Source organism: Catharus ustulatus, chromosome 3 (genome assembly GCF_009819885.2).
Source record: "Catharus ustulatus isolate bCatUst1 chromosome 3, bCatUst1.pri.v2, whole genome shotgun sequence".
NCBI classification, from domain to species: domain Eukaryota; kingdom Metazoa; phylum Chordata; class Aves; order Passeriformes; family Turdidae; genus Catharus; species Catharus ustulatus.
The window spans coordinates 119,799,730-119,813,116 of NC_046223.1; the positions used below are offsets into that span (position 1 = coordinate 119,799,730).

The 13,387-nt window shown below is 70.7% G+C and overlaps 1 protein-coding gene across 3 annotated transcripts in view; it reads left to right on the forward strand.

Moving 5' to 3' along the window:
• DNMT3A (DNA methyltransferase 3 alpha) overlaps window positions 1–13,387 on the forward strand; it is a 31,483-nt gene continuing 18,096 nt past the window's right edge. For 2 of the 3 annotated variants that reach the window (XM_033055170.2, XM_033055171.2), the window contains exons 1-2: window positions 6,448–7,195; window positions 10,766–10,870. In XM_033055170.2, coding sequence (XP_032911061.1) covers window positions 6,533–7,195; window positions 10,766–10,870 — 768 coding nt within the window. In that variant the 5' untranslated portion in view covers window positions 6,448–6,532. Of the gene's footprint in view, window positions 17–6,447; window positions 7,196–10,765; window positions 10,871–13,387 lie in introns of those variants that run through there. The other variant, XM_033055172.2, reaches the window with a different exon arrangement.

Sequence of the window (13,387 nt, forward strand, 5' to 3'; positions counted from 1 at the left end):
GCCCGCACCGGCCCAGGTAACGGGGACAGCGGGACACCGGCACCGCCGGGACACCGGGACCGGCACCCCCGGCCCGGCCCGGGCGCGCTCGACTCCGCTCGGGCACACTCGCGTCCGCTCGGCTCCATTCGGTTCAGTTCGGCTGCTGCGTTCGGCGGGGTTCGTCTCCGTTCGGTTCGGGTCAGGCCCGTCCGGTTCGGTTCGGGTGGTGCCTTCGGAAGGGCTCGGGCCCGTCCGGAGGGGGTTCGGGTCCCTCCGCAGGGGTTCGGGTCCCTGCGGCGGAGGTTCGGGTCCCTCCGGCCCAGGTTCGGGTCCCTCCGGCGGGCTTCGGCTGCCTCCGGCGGGGTTCGGCGGGGCTCGGCCCGGGCCGGCGCGGCCCCGGTGTGTCCGCCGTCCCGGGCCCGCGGCAGGAAAACACGGCAGGGCCGGGCCCGCCGGGCCCCCCCGGCCCCGCGCCGCCCCCGCCCGGCCCGGCCCGGCCCCGCTCGGCCCGGCCGTGCGGGCGGGGGTGGCTGCGCGGCCCGGCCGGCCCGGCCCCCGCGGCGCCGCCGTGTCCTTGAGCGCGGCGCGGGCGGCTGAAGGGCAGCGGGGCCCGGTGGCACCGCCGGGTGTCCCCCCGGTCCCCTCCCGGCCCGCGGTGTCACCGCCGCGTTCCCCCCGGGCAGACGCGGGGCCGCGGCCGCCCCTGCCCTGCCCTGCCCGCGGCGGGGAGCGGCCGGGCCGGCCCTGCCCCAACTTCGGGGCTTTTGCACCAAAAATCCCCCGGGGCGGCGGGGGCGGCGGGGCCGGGCCTGGCGGGGACTGGGACTGCCCGTGCTGCCCGTGCTGCCGCTGCTTCCCGCTCCTGCTCCCCAGCTGGGCCACGGCTCCTTCCCCTTCCCTTCCCTGGCCCCTTCCGCAGCGCTTCCCCCTTCCTGCTCATTTCCCTTCCTTCTTCCTTCCCTTTCCCTCTCAGTTCCCCCTTCCTGCTCACTTCCCACTGCCCTCTCACTGCCCTGCCCCTCTGGCTTATCTGGCTCTTCCTTCCACCTTCCCCATCATTTCCCTTCCTGCTTTCCCCTTCCTTCTTGCTTCTCCCCCTTTTCCCCTCACTTCCCCCTTCCCACTGGCTTCCCACTTCCGATTCACTTCCCCCTGCTGTCTCCCTTCCCCCTCACTTCCCCTTTCCCCTCCCTTCTCCTTCCCCCTCGCTCCCCTTTCCCTCCCACTGCTGTTTCCTCCCCCCGCTTTCCGGGGTGTTTCGCCTGCGCAAACCTGTGGGCAAATGAGATTTTCCTCCTCGCTCAGTTCCTCTTTCTGTGTTTCTGCCCTTTGTGTGACGTCGCCGGTGTCACCGCGGGACCGGCCGAGTTCCGTGCCGGCTGCCACACCGGGCACCCACATCCTGCGGTGGCCGTGGCCCCCGGAGACCCCCGGTGCCGGCAGAGCGAGGGGCCCGGCCCCGCTGCTCCGAGCTGCCAGCCCTGGCCCCCGGTGCTGAGTCAGCTCCAAACTTCCCAGCGGAGCAGCCTCGGTGCCACGCTGCTCCCTCGAGGAACGGCGCGGTGCCGGTGCCCGCCGGCGAGGCCCAGTGTGTCCCGGTGTCCCCTGATGACCCTGGCCGGCCGTGCCCCTCAAATCCAGCTACAGCCACCGCTGTGCCCCCAGAGCCCCATGTCACACCGTGCCGTGCCACAGCAGCCGCTCAGAGTCCCTCAGGCAGTGGTTTTCGTGCAGGGAGTTCCATTTTGGCACATCCCTGCCCAACGCCTTCCCAGGCCGTGCCCCGGCAAGGCGCGGTGCCCCGGGGAGCGCGTGGGCTTGGCAGGTGCTGCGGGCGCGTGCCGGGGCCCCGCGTGTGCCAGGCGCGCCCGTGCCGCCGCGGCTCCGCCGTGGGCTTTGGTGGGACGGCTCCGGGTCCCGCTGGCCTCGAGGCCCAGGTGGGTTTGGGCTCTCGGTGTTCTCCCTGCTCACCTGGCACCCGGGCCCGGCCCCGTCGCGCTTCCCCGCCGCGGGGCTCGGCACGTGCCGGCGGTGCTGGGCCCGTTCCCGCGGTTAACCGCCGTTCCCAGCTCCCAGCCCAGCCCAATCCTGCCTTGGATCGCTCCTGCTGGGCTCCCAGCCCTGCTCCCACGTGGGGTTTGGGCTCTGCTCGCTGGGATCAGATCGTCTCCTGGGGTTTTCTCCCCAGTAATAGTGTGGAGCTCCCGGCTGCTCCTGGTGAGACGTTCCCAGTGCTCCAGAGCTCCTCCTCATCCTGCTGCTCCATCCACACTGTCCCACTGCAGAGCTGCACCACAGCCTGCTGCTGGGGTCTTACACACACCTCACCCATCCATCCCATCCCATCCCATCCCTGTATCCCATCCCTGTATCCCATCCCTGTATCCCATCCCATCCCATCCCATCCCATCTCATCCCATCCCATCCCATCCCATCCCATCCCATCTCATCCCATCCCATCATCCCATCCCATTCCATCCTTATATCCCATCCCATCCCTGTATCCCATCCCATCCCACCATCCCATCCCACCATCCCATCCCATCCCTGTATCCCATCCCATCCCTGTATCCCATCCCTGTATCCCATCCCTGTATCCCATCCCTGTATCCCTGTATCCCTGTATCCTATCCCATCCCTGTATCCCATCCCTGTATCCCTGTATCCCTGTATCCCATCCCTGTATCCCTGTATCCCATCCCTGTATCACATCCCTGTATCCCTGTATCCCTGTATCCCTGTATCCTATCCCTGTATCCCTGTATCCCTGTATCCCATGGGCACTTTGGCCCTCCCCTGCCCCTGCTCGGACAGCTCTGTCCATGGGGCTGCAGCGGTACCCGGCTCTGGCCGTGGGGTGGAGCAGGGCAGGGCCCTGTGTTGGTCCCCAGGGTGCCATGGGGTGCCGTGTATGGTTGATGGGGCGCCGTGCTCTGCTCCTTGGGGTGCTGTGGTGCCCTGGAGTGCAGGAAATCACTCCCTGGGGCGCCGTGCTCTGCTCCTTGGGGTGCTGTGGTGCCCTGGAGTGCAGGAAATCACTCCCTGGGGCGCCGTGGGATGCCCTGGAGCACAGGAAATCACTCCCTGAGGTTCCATAGGGTGCTTTGGGGTGCTGTGCATCACTCTCAGGGGTGCTGTGGGATGCCATGTGTTGCTCCCTGGGGTGCCATGGAGTGCAGAGGTGCCATGGGGTGCAGAGAATCACTCCCTGGGGTGCCATGAGATGCCATGGGGTGCAGTGAATCACTCCCCAGGGTGCTGTGGGGTGCAGTGACTCCATCCTTGGGGTGCAGTGAATCACTCCCTAGGGTGCTGTGGGGTGCCATGGGATGCCATGGGGTGCAGTGAATCACTCCCCAGGGTGCCATGGGGTGCACTGACTCCATCCTGGGGGTGCAGTGAATCACTCCCCAGGGTGCTGTGGGGTGCAGTGAATCACTCCCCAGGGTGCTGTGGGGTGCAGTGATGCCATGGGGTGCAGTGAATCACTCCCCGGGGTGCCATGGGGTGCAGTGTTGCCATGGGGTGCAGTGAATCACTCCCCGAGGTGCTGTGGGGTGCAGTGATGCCATGGGGTGCAGTGACTCCATCCTGGGGATGCAGTGAATCACTCCCCGAGGTGCTGTGGCGTGCAGTGACTCCATCCTTGGGGTGCACCACGGGGCTGGCTCAGCGCTGCTGACCACCCCAGGATCCCCCCTCTGGGCCAGGTCTATTTTTAGGCTCAGCCCAGCTCTCACCGTGTGAGTGGCACCACCTCAGAGTGCCAGCGAGCCCCCGGATCCCGGTGCCGGTGGCTCCCGGAGCTGTGGCACGTGTGGCCAGGCGCTGCTCCCGCAGAGGCCAAATATTTCACCCCTAAATTACACCTCCGGAGATGAGGTCAAGGCCACGGTGGTTTCGGCACGACCATCTGTCGGAGGCGAAATTGCGTAGCCCGGGGACGCCCACCGTGTTCCTGGCCCCCCTGGCAGCAGCACCCACGCCCAGAGGGGGCTCGGGGGGCCCCCCCCGCCGTGAGTCAGGGGTGGGGGGCGCAGAGGGTGGGGGTGACTCACGGCCGCCGCTCCTGTCCCCTCTGAGTCAATCCCGGAGTTGTTCCCTTGCGCTGGGAAGGAGGAGGAGGAGAAGAAGGAGGAGGAGGAGGAGGAGGAGCGCGGTGGTGGCAGTGACTCAAAGTGACAACAACAATAATAATACGCTGCGGCACTTGTCACGGGAGAGGCGCTTGGCCGGGGTCCCTCGTGCGTCCCCAGCGCCGCCGGCGCACGAGGGACCCCGGCCAAGGCGGGGGTGTCACCGCCGCTCGCGGGGTCACCTCGGGACGGGAGGGGGGGACTGCGGTGACGGTGTCCCCCGCTCGCCAGCGGCACGGGGGGCTGCGGGGGACCCCGCTCGCCGTCACCTAAAATGGCCGGTTAGGTCCCCGCAGGCTCCCGGCTGCGGCACGGCACCGCCGAGGTCCCTAAATATTAAAGAAGAAAAAAAAAAAAAAAAAAAAAGAAAAAAAAAAAGAAAAAGGCGGGATTTCGGGTGGGTTTTCCATTTTCGTGCCGGTGGCTGCCGCGTGTCTCGCCCAGCCGGCGCAGGTAACCTAGTTCGGAACGCCTCTGCCGCCGCGGCGAGCGTGACTCGCCGGTCCTGCCGTGCGGGAGCGGCACCGCCAGCCGGGCTGGGGCCCCCGCTCGCCCGGCCGCAGCTCAGCGCGGGCACCGGCACCGGCGGCCGCTCCTTCCCCGCGGCTCCCACACCGCCGGCCAGCCCGGGGGATGCCGCCAAGGACGGGACCGGCGGCCTGAGGCGCGGGCGCGGTGCCGAGCCCCGCGTCCCATCCCGTCCCGCAGCGGCGCGGCGGGCGAGCGCAGCCCGGTAAGAGCGCGGGGAGCGTTCCGGGAGCGGCGGCGCGTCCCGCACGGCCCCTCCGCCGGGGCCCCGCGGGGTGGGCAGCGGGAGGCGGCCGGGCCGCGGCGGCTCCCCGGCTTTGTTCGGCGGCCGGGGCTGCCGCGGGGTTTGTGCGCAGAACAACTATTTTTAGAGCATTTGGAGACCATGTTGGCTGGAAGCGAATCAAAGCCGCGAGCTGCCCCTTCGGCAGCGCCAAGCGGGCTCGGCCGCCGCCGCACCGGGCGGCCGGGGGGGCTCTGCCGCCCCCCGGGGCTGCCGGAGGGTCCCCGCTGCCGTGGGGGGCCGGGGGCTGCGGGCGGTGCCGGCGGCACGGCAGAGACCCCCGCCGGCGGGACCCCCGGGCACGGGGGATCCCCCGAGGTGCCGCGGTGTCCCCGGTGCAGCCGCGGTGTCCCCCGTGCTTCCCGGCTGCACGTGTCCGTGCCGTGCCGTGCCGTGCCGTGCCGTGCCCGCCCCGGGGCTGTGCTGAGGCGCGGCGGGACCGGGGTCCCCGGGGGTTCGGGCATGGCGGGGGGCTCCACCAGCGGCACCCCGGGAGGAGACTGAAGGGGGAACGTGGGGCCGCGGTGCCGTGCCGTGCCGTGCCGTGCCCACAGCGTGCCGTGGGGCTGGTGGCACAGCCGCTGACCGGGGGGCCAGGAGCGGTGTCCCGGGGGTGCGGGATTGCTGGGTGCCAGCCCCGGCCCCTCACCGAGCCCCGCGGTGCCCAGGGGCCCAGAGCCGGGCCGGGGTGTGTGTCCGCGGGCGGTGGCGTGGGCACCCCTGTGCCAGGAAGGGGAGGGTGCCAGGGACGGGGCCGGGGCTTCCCCGGGGGCTCCCCGAGCTGGTGCGGGCAGGGCCGGGGAGCCCCTCCCCAGCGCCCGCGGGCCGGCACAGGGCTGTGCTGGGGGTACAGCCCGCACCCCACAGCCCCGTCCTGCACCCCCGGGTCCCACAGCCCGCACCCCAACCCTCCACCCAGCCTGCGCCCACCCCCCGCTCCCCCTGCCCGCATCCTCCCCCCAGCGCAGCCTGCCGGAGGGGCCGCTCAGGGGGCGCTGGGGCAGCCAGGGCTGAGCTCCCCCATCTGTCCCCCAGCCCCCGGCCCAGCACCCCAAATCCCGGGGGGTCCCCGCGCCTGTGTCGGGGGGCAGCTGCAGCCCCCCGGCCCCCCAGCAGCCCCCCGCCGCAGCGGCCGCGGGCCGGGGGGATGTGTTGGGGTGGGAGAGGTGCTGAGAGCGGCGTCCTGCCCGCCCCGGCCCCCCCCGAGCCCCCGCCCGAGCCCCCCGCCCGCCGCTGGGAACGGCTGCGGCTGGAAAGCTCTAGAAACAAATTGCAGCTCCGGTGCCAAAGGCAACAGCAGCCCCGGCCATGGCGAATGCAGCGTTTGCCATAGCAACAGGTGCCGGCTGGCGCCTCCCCCGCGGCCCCCCCGGCCCCCCGCAACCGGCCCCCGGCCCCCCGCACCCTGCACCCCACCGCCGGGACCCCGCACCCTGCGCCCCACAGCCTGTCCCGCACAGCCTGCACCCCCCCGACCCCACAGCAGAATCCCCCAGCTCTCTGCAGGCAGCACCCACAACCAGCATCCCTCGGCCTTCCCGGCCCCCCAGCCGGCACCCGGCCCCCCCAGCCCTGCGCTTTGCACCCCACAACCCTGCACCTGATGGCCCCTGCAGCCCCCTCGCTACCGGCACCGTGTACCCTGCAGCAGCACCCCGCACACCCTGTGCGCCCCACACCTGCCGTGCCCCACACCTCCTGCCCTGCACCCCTCATACCCCACCCTGCACACCCCACAGGGTGCACGGTGCACCCCAAAACCCCAAAATGTGCCCCCCGTGCCGTGCTTCGTGTGCTGGGTGCCCCACACCACACTGTGCACCCATCGCCCTGCACCCTGCGCCGTGCACCCCGTGCTCCCCAAACCCACACCCCGAACCCACACCCCGAACCCACACCCCGAGCCCACAGCGTGCCCCCTGCCCAGCGCGGGCCGGGGCTCGGGCAGTGCCGGGCGATGCCGGGGAAGGGGCCCATCCCGGCCGAGTCAAGGCTGTGTTGTGTTAATAATTGCCGGGTTTGGGGCGGGCCGGGGGGCGCGGGGCGGGGAGCACCCCCTCACCCCCGTCCCTCTCCGCTTCCCGCAGGGGCAGCAGGATCCAGGCAGGCGGCGGGGGACGGCTCCCGGCCCCCTCCTCGGCGCAGCGGGCTCGGCTCAGGTGCTGAAGAGGCGGCGTGCCCGCCCCCGTGCCCCACGATGCCATCCAGCGGGACCCTGGACGCCGGCAGCCCCGCGCCCAGCCGCGAGGCGCTCGACACGCACAAGGTACGGGGTCCTGTGCCCGTCCCACCCCATGCCAGCCCTCAGGGGGCTCGGGCTTGGCTTCTTCCCGCTGGCAGGAGGGTGCCCGGCAGCCTCTGGCACAGCCCAGCCCCTTGCGGGAGGGGAGCGCGGTGCCGGGCGGGGGGACGGGGGCACAGGGAGAGGCCTGAGCCGCGGCAGGCCGGGATTAGCGAGGATTGAGCTATTCCTGGCGCTGGGGAGCCTGGGGATGGACGGGGACACAGACCTGCTGTCACCTCCCGGCTGCCAGTGGAGCTGGGGCAAGGCGGCTGGCAGGGTGAGGTGACCCCAGGAGGGGTGTGCGCCCCGGGATGGGGGTGTCCTGGCCCCGGAGAGTGTGCTGGGCTCGTGCCCTGTGCTGAGCAGGACGTGTGGTGACCCCATAACCCTCGTGCCAGCCCTGCTCCCCCCTCCTGGGGGCGCTGAATGTTCCGGGGGTCCCTGCACCTCCTCCATGTGTGACGCCAGGCTCAGCAGGGACACCCCAGCCAAGCACAGGCTGGGCCAGGACGGACGCTCCCAGTGCCAGGGCTGGCAAAGCCATTGCTCTTCCTGTGGGGTGGAGTGTCCAGCAGCGCGGGGCAGGGCTGGTCAAGGCGTGGGTACCGGGGCTGCGGCCAGCTGGACACCGTCCCACTGCGGGCACCGCCAGGTCGGGGTCATCCCAGTTCCTCCGGGCCGCCTGGGTCACGCTGTGCTCCCACGCTGCTGCTCCCCGTCCTCCAGCCATTGCTCCCGGAGGGGCCAGCCAGTGTTTCCACGGGGGTGTGCCCGTGTTTCTATGGGGATGTGCCGTATTTCCACGGGGATGTGTCCGCTGGGATGTGCCCAGCACGTTTTTGGCACAGCTGGGGGCATGGGTGCCCCGGGGGCAGCTCAGTCTGCTCTTGCCCCGCGGTGTTGCCAGTAAGAGTTGGAACTGGGGTGGACGTGCAGCCCGTGTGTTTTGGGATGGTTCTGGGGGCACACGGGACACGGGGCAGAGCCGTGGCAGTGCCCAGCCCAGCACCCCCGGGCACGGGGCAGAGCCGTGGCAGTGCCCAGCCCGGCACCCCCGGGCACGGGGCAGAGCCGTGGCAGTGCCCAGTGCCCAGCCCAGCACCCCCGGGCACGGGGCAGAGCCGTGGCAGTGCCCGGGCGCTGGCAGCAGCTCCAAGGCCGAGCGCTGTCCTGGGCTGACCCCGCGGGACGCGGCGTCGCCTCCCCCGGGCCACGCGCCGAGGTCACCCAGCCGAGCCGGGCCAAGCCTCCCCCGCCGCCTCCCGGGCTCCCTGCGGGCCGGCCCGGTGCCGGTGGCTCCCGGTGGGGCTGAGCCCCTCGCACCCAGCAGTGCTCTCCGTGCCCGGTGTCCCGGCGGGGCTGAGCCCCTCGCACCCAGCAGTGCTCTCCGTGCCCGGTGTCCCGGTGGGGCCGAGCCCCTCACCCCCAGGACTGCTCTCCATGCCCGGTGTCCCGGTGGGGCTGAGCCCCGCACATCCAGGACTGCTCTCCGTGCCCGGTGTCCCGGAGGGGCTGAGCCCCTCACACCCAGCACTGCTCTCCGTGCCCGGTGTCCCGCGGGGCCGGGCCGGCGGCGCTGCCGGTACCGGAGCGGGGCTGCCAGCCCTGCGTCATGCCGCAGCCCAGCCCTGCGCTCCGCCGCCGTTCCCTCCGGGCTGTTGCTTGGCAGCGGCGCAGGAGCAGCACCGGGGCCGTGCCACGGAGCCCGGGCGGCGGGCACGGGGAGATGGACGGGGACGGACGGGGACGGACGGGGATGGACAGGGACGGACAGGGATGACTCAGCTCCCAGGGATGCGGCACCGGCCCTCCTGCCGGGCTGGGGGGAGCAGAGCCCCCTGAGCCCTCTGCCCAGCCCTGCTGGTCCCGGGCTGCACCCCCACTCCTGTCCTGCTTTTGGGGTGCCCCAGGGAGGGTTTCCTGTCCTGTTATGTCCTGGTGGCATCTCCCTGGTTCCACTGCAGGGACCCCACTGTCCCCCCACAGTGCCAGCTCTGTCCCTGCAGCTTTTCACCCTGGAGGCCCCCTGGCCTCTCTGGCACGCCCTGGGTGCTCCCCAGCTGCATCCTCTCCTGGCCATGGGAGGCCTGGTTACCATCTGGTGCACATGACACCCCCAAATCTTTCATGTGCATCCACTGTAAATGCTGCCAGGACCTGAACCAGTTGAGCTGTGGTGAGGGACAACTGGCTGGGCAGTGCCAGCAGCCAGGGTGGCACTGGGGCAAAGGGACAGGTGCCAGGGTCTCACAGGGACTGGCCTGGACCCCTGGGCTCCTTGGGGCTGCCCTGGCTCTGCAGCACAGCAAGGCACACGGGGCTTGTGGGGCAGGAGCCCCCAGAATCCCCCTCAGGGACTTCTGCATCAGGATGGTGCTGGATCTGGGATCCTGACATTGTCCTTGGACCTGTCCCAGAATTTTCCAGCTGGGATGGCACGGGGAGCAGGGCCTGGCCCCCTGCGTGCTCTGGTGTCTGCTGTCCTCATTCAGCCCTGGTGGTGCCAGCAGGCACGGCCTGCCATGGCCAGAGCCATGGGGCACCACGGCCATGGGATGCAGCGTGTCCCAGTGCCATGGGATTTTTGTGCTGGACCCCCAGGGATGTTCCAGCTGCATCCCGATGGTGTGGCTGCCCCAGCTCGGGGGGACCCAGGGCAGGAATGTGGCTGGTGCTGGCGCCCGCCAGGGTGCGGGGCCGCGCAGCTGCAGCTGGATGCTGGCGCTGTCTGGCTGCCAGCCCCATCCCCTCCCTGGCCTCTCCCTCACCAGCCCCCCACCGGCCTCTCCTCCTTCCCCTGCTCCCCCTCCGTGGCCTCTTCCTGCTTGGCTGCTGCCGCCGGGATCTTCTGGGGCTCAGGTGAAACCGACCCCGTGCCGTGCCGGGGCCTCGCGCACCCCTCGTCCCCGCCGGTGCCGCGGTGCCAGGCGTGTCCCCGAGCGGGGACAGGGCCCCCGGCGCGCCGTGGGTGTCGGCGCTGCCGCAGCCTCAGCACGGGAGCAGGTTCATTTCCCGGAGCCGCGTTCCTGCTGCGCCGCCATGCTGGCACATGCGTGCTGCCAGGGCTGGGCCACCGCGCCGGGGACAGGGCGTGGGGCGCTGCCAGCTGCTCTGGGGCGCAGCAGGGTCCCCAAAGCTGGCAGCTGCCTGCTCCGTGGGTACCCGGCTCCTGCTGCTGGCCCTTGTCCCCGGGGAGCCTCGTGGCTGCCTGCAGGCCTGAGCCGTGACGTGTCCACACGGCCCTGCTGCGTTCCGCAGTGTGGGAGCCCCCAGCACGGCGTGTGCAGGGCTGGCTGGGTGGCAGCTGCGGCCACACGTCCTGACCCGGCCGTGGCAGGAGGGTCACCCGCTGCGGCTCCCAGGCCCCCAAGCGTGGCAGGAGGCACTGTCACCCTTCCAAGTGTCCTAGTGCTGTTCCCACCCGGCCAGGCAGGCACCCGTCCCCCTGCAGTGCCCGTGGCACCGGCGATCCCAGCGCCGAGCGGGAGCGGAGCACGTGCCCACCCTGGGCTGCCCGGTGGCGTAACCGTCCTCTCTGTGTCCGGCTGGCAGGGGGAAGAGGAGCCCGAGGAGAACCCGAGCAAGGAGGAGAAGCAGGAGCCGGGGACGCCCATGAGGAAAGCCGGGCGGCCCGGGCGGAAGCGCAAGCATGCCCAGGTGAGCCAGCGGTGCCAGCGCCAGGGGGGTGGCGGTGGGTGTCCCCCCGTGGGGCTGTCCTGCCCTGTGGCTGCGGTGCTGGCAGAGCTCGGCCGTGGGCTGGCCTGGCTGTCCTGTGAGCCAGGGTGCTGAGCCAGAGCAGAGCTGGGAGCAGCCGAAGGGGCTGTCCCCTCCTGGCCCCCAGCGCTGTCCCCTCGCCCTGGCCCCCAGCGAGCCCTCCTGTGCCCGGTGGCACTGTCCTGCTCCGTGTGGCTCTGCTCAAGGCCCCACCGTGCCTTTGCTCCCTGCAAATGGGGCTGCTGGGCCATGGGAGCAGAGCCCCCCAGGCTCTGAGCTCCTGCCCATGGGCGATGCCCACCCAGCACTCGGGGCTGGCGCAGCTCTCGCTGGATCACGGGCACTGTGCCCACTGGGGAGTCATGGGGTGCTCGAGGATTTGGGGTGTGCTGGGACAGGGCACAGGGGCTGAGGACACTCGTGGCTCGTCCCTTCCGAGCCGTGCTGTGTCCCAATGCCATTGGGAGCCGCAGTGGCTCTCTCCTTGGGGGTGGCGAGGTGGCACCTGGCTGCTGCCGTGATGGGTGAGGTGTGAGTGGAGCAGCAGTCTCCTCTGGGTGCTGAAGGCCCAGAGGGAAGGTGCCCTTTGTCTCCCAGGATCAGTGTCCCCAGTCCTCATTCCCGCAGGAGGTGACAGAGGGGTGACAAACAGGCCCAGGGTGATGAGTGAGCCAGGGGAATGAACAGGGCCTGGGGGACAAACAGAGCTGAGGCACCTTCACTCTTAGAAGGCTGCAAATCCTTTCTGGAAAAGTTTATGGCAGCTGAAAGGGTTAATTCTGTACTGGGACGTTTCAGGTGCAGCTGCTTGTCCTGATGATGATCCCTGATCGCTGCCATGCTGGTGCCGGGGCAGGGAAGCCGGGCAGTGTCACCTGGGGGGTGTGGGGCTGGCTGGCTGCGGCCCCGGGGGCGGGAGGAACGTGCTGGGGCGGGGGAGCCGTGCTGGAAGAACAATGCTGGCACGGGAGCAAGCGGGGAACGGCGCAGGAACAGCCGGGGCCGGGGAGCCAGGAGGGCTCCGGTGGCCCCAGGAACCCCTCGGCACGATGCAGGAATGGCAGCGATGCCAGGACACCGGGCACGTCCTGCCACTGGAGACGTGAGCACACCCACACTGCGCCGGTGCCGGTGCCAGAGCCGTGCCAGAGCCGTGCCAGAGCCGTGCCAGAGCCGTGCCAGAGCTGCCCCTTTGGCCAGCAGCTCTCGGTGCCAAGAGAGCAGAGCTGGCGTGGCCAGCCCCAGGCAGTGCCAGGAGGCCAGGGAAGCCCCTACGGATGTGAGCTACTAAAAATATCCTCCCTGAGGAGAGCCTGCCGTGCCAGGGGCACCAGGGCAGGCTGGGGGAGCTGGCACATGCCATGGACACCGGGCTGGCCCTGTGGCTGCCTGCCAGGGTCCCAGCACCCTGTGCCCGGGGTGGCATGTGGCCAGAGGGGCTGAGCGTTCGCCCTGCCCCGTGCCTGGTCAGTGCCTGGTCAGCGGTGTGGGAGGGCACAGGGAGCTGGCAGGGGGCTGGCCGGCCACAGCCCTGTGGGAATGTTGGTGAGCTGTGCCAGGCCATGCCAAGCTGTGCCATGCTGTACCAGGCTGTGCTGTGGTGCGCTGTGCCGTGCTGAGCCGTGCAGTGCCACACCATGGCCACAACACCAGCGTCCCCAGTCCCATCTGCCCCTCAGCAGGGTGGCTCTGTGGGGGTGCCACAGGTGACAGGGCTGGGGTGGGCATGAGGGTCCCCAGGTGGTGACGCCCATCATCCCCCTTTGGGCAGTGTCCCCAGTGTCACCCTGTGTCCCCAGGGCAGTGGGGAGGGCACAGGACCGTTCATCTCCCGGCAGAGCAGCCTCCTTGGCGGGGGCCCAGTGCAGGGGAGGGAGCAGCAGAAAGGCAGCACTTGTTCCTTGTTCCCAGGCCCGGCAGCCAGAGGAAGCGGCCGGGTGGGTGGGCAGGAAGGCTCCGCCGCCGGGACGGGGACAGCGCCGAGCGGCCGGGCAGGGGACAGGCCACGGGGTGAGCCCTGCTGTCCCTGCCCGGTCCGAGTGGCAGCACCAGGACGTGCTGGTGGCACGGGGGCCTGGTGAGCTGGGCTCTGCTCCTGGCCCAGGTAGGGAAGCTGGGGAGCCAGGCTCGGCCAGGGCAGCGGGTGTTGGCTGGGTGGGACCGGTGGGGCTTTGCCAGGGCTGGGGGGGCTGTGTGTCCCTGGTTTGGCAGGATGTCATGGGAGGGGACACGGTGCCTGTCCTGTCCCAGCCTTAGCGCCCCAGGACCCTCCTGCCCAGCGGCTCCTCGGCATTGTCCGGCTGCAGTGCAGGCCCAGCAGTGACCGTCAGTGACCACAGGGAGCCTGAGCACCCCCACAGCCCTGAGCCAGGGGCTGGGTCAGCTCCTGCACACCCCAAACCCCCCAGAGCCCTGCAGCCGCCCCGAGCCCCAAACCCCGCAGCCATGTGTGCCTCAGCA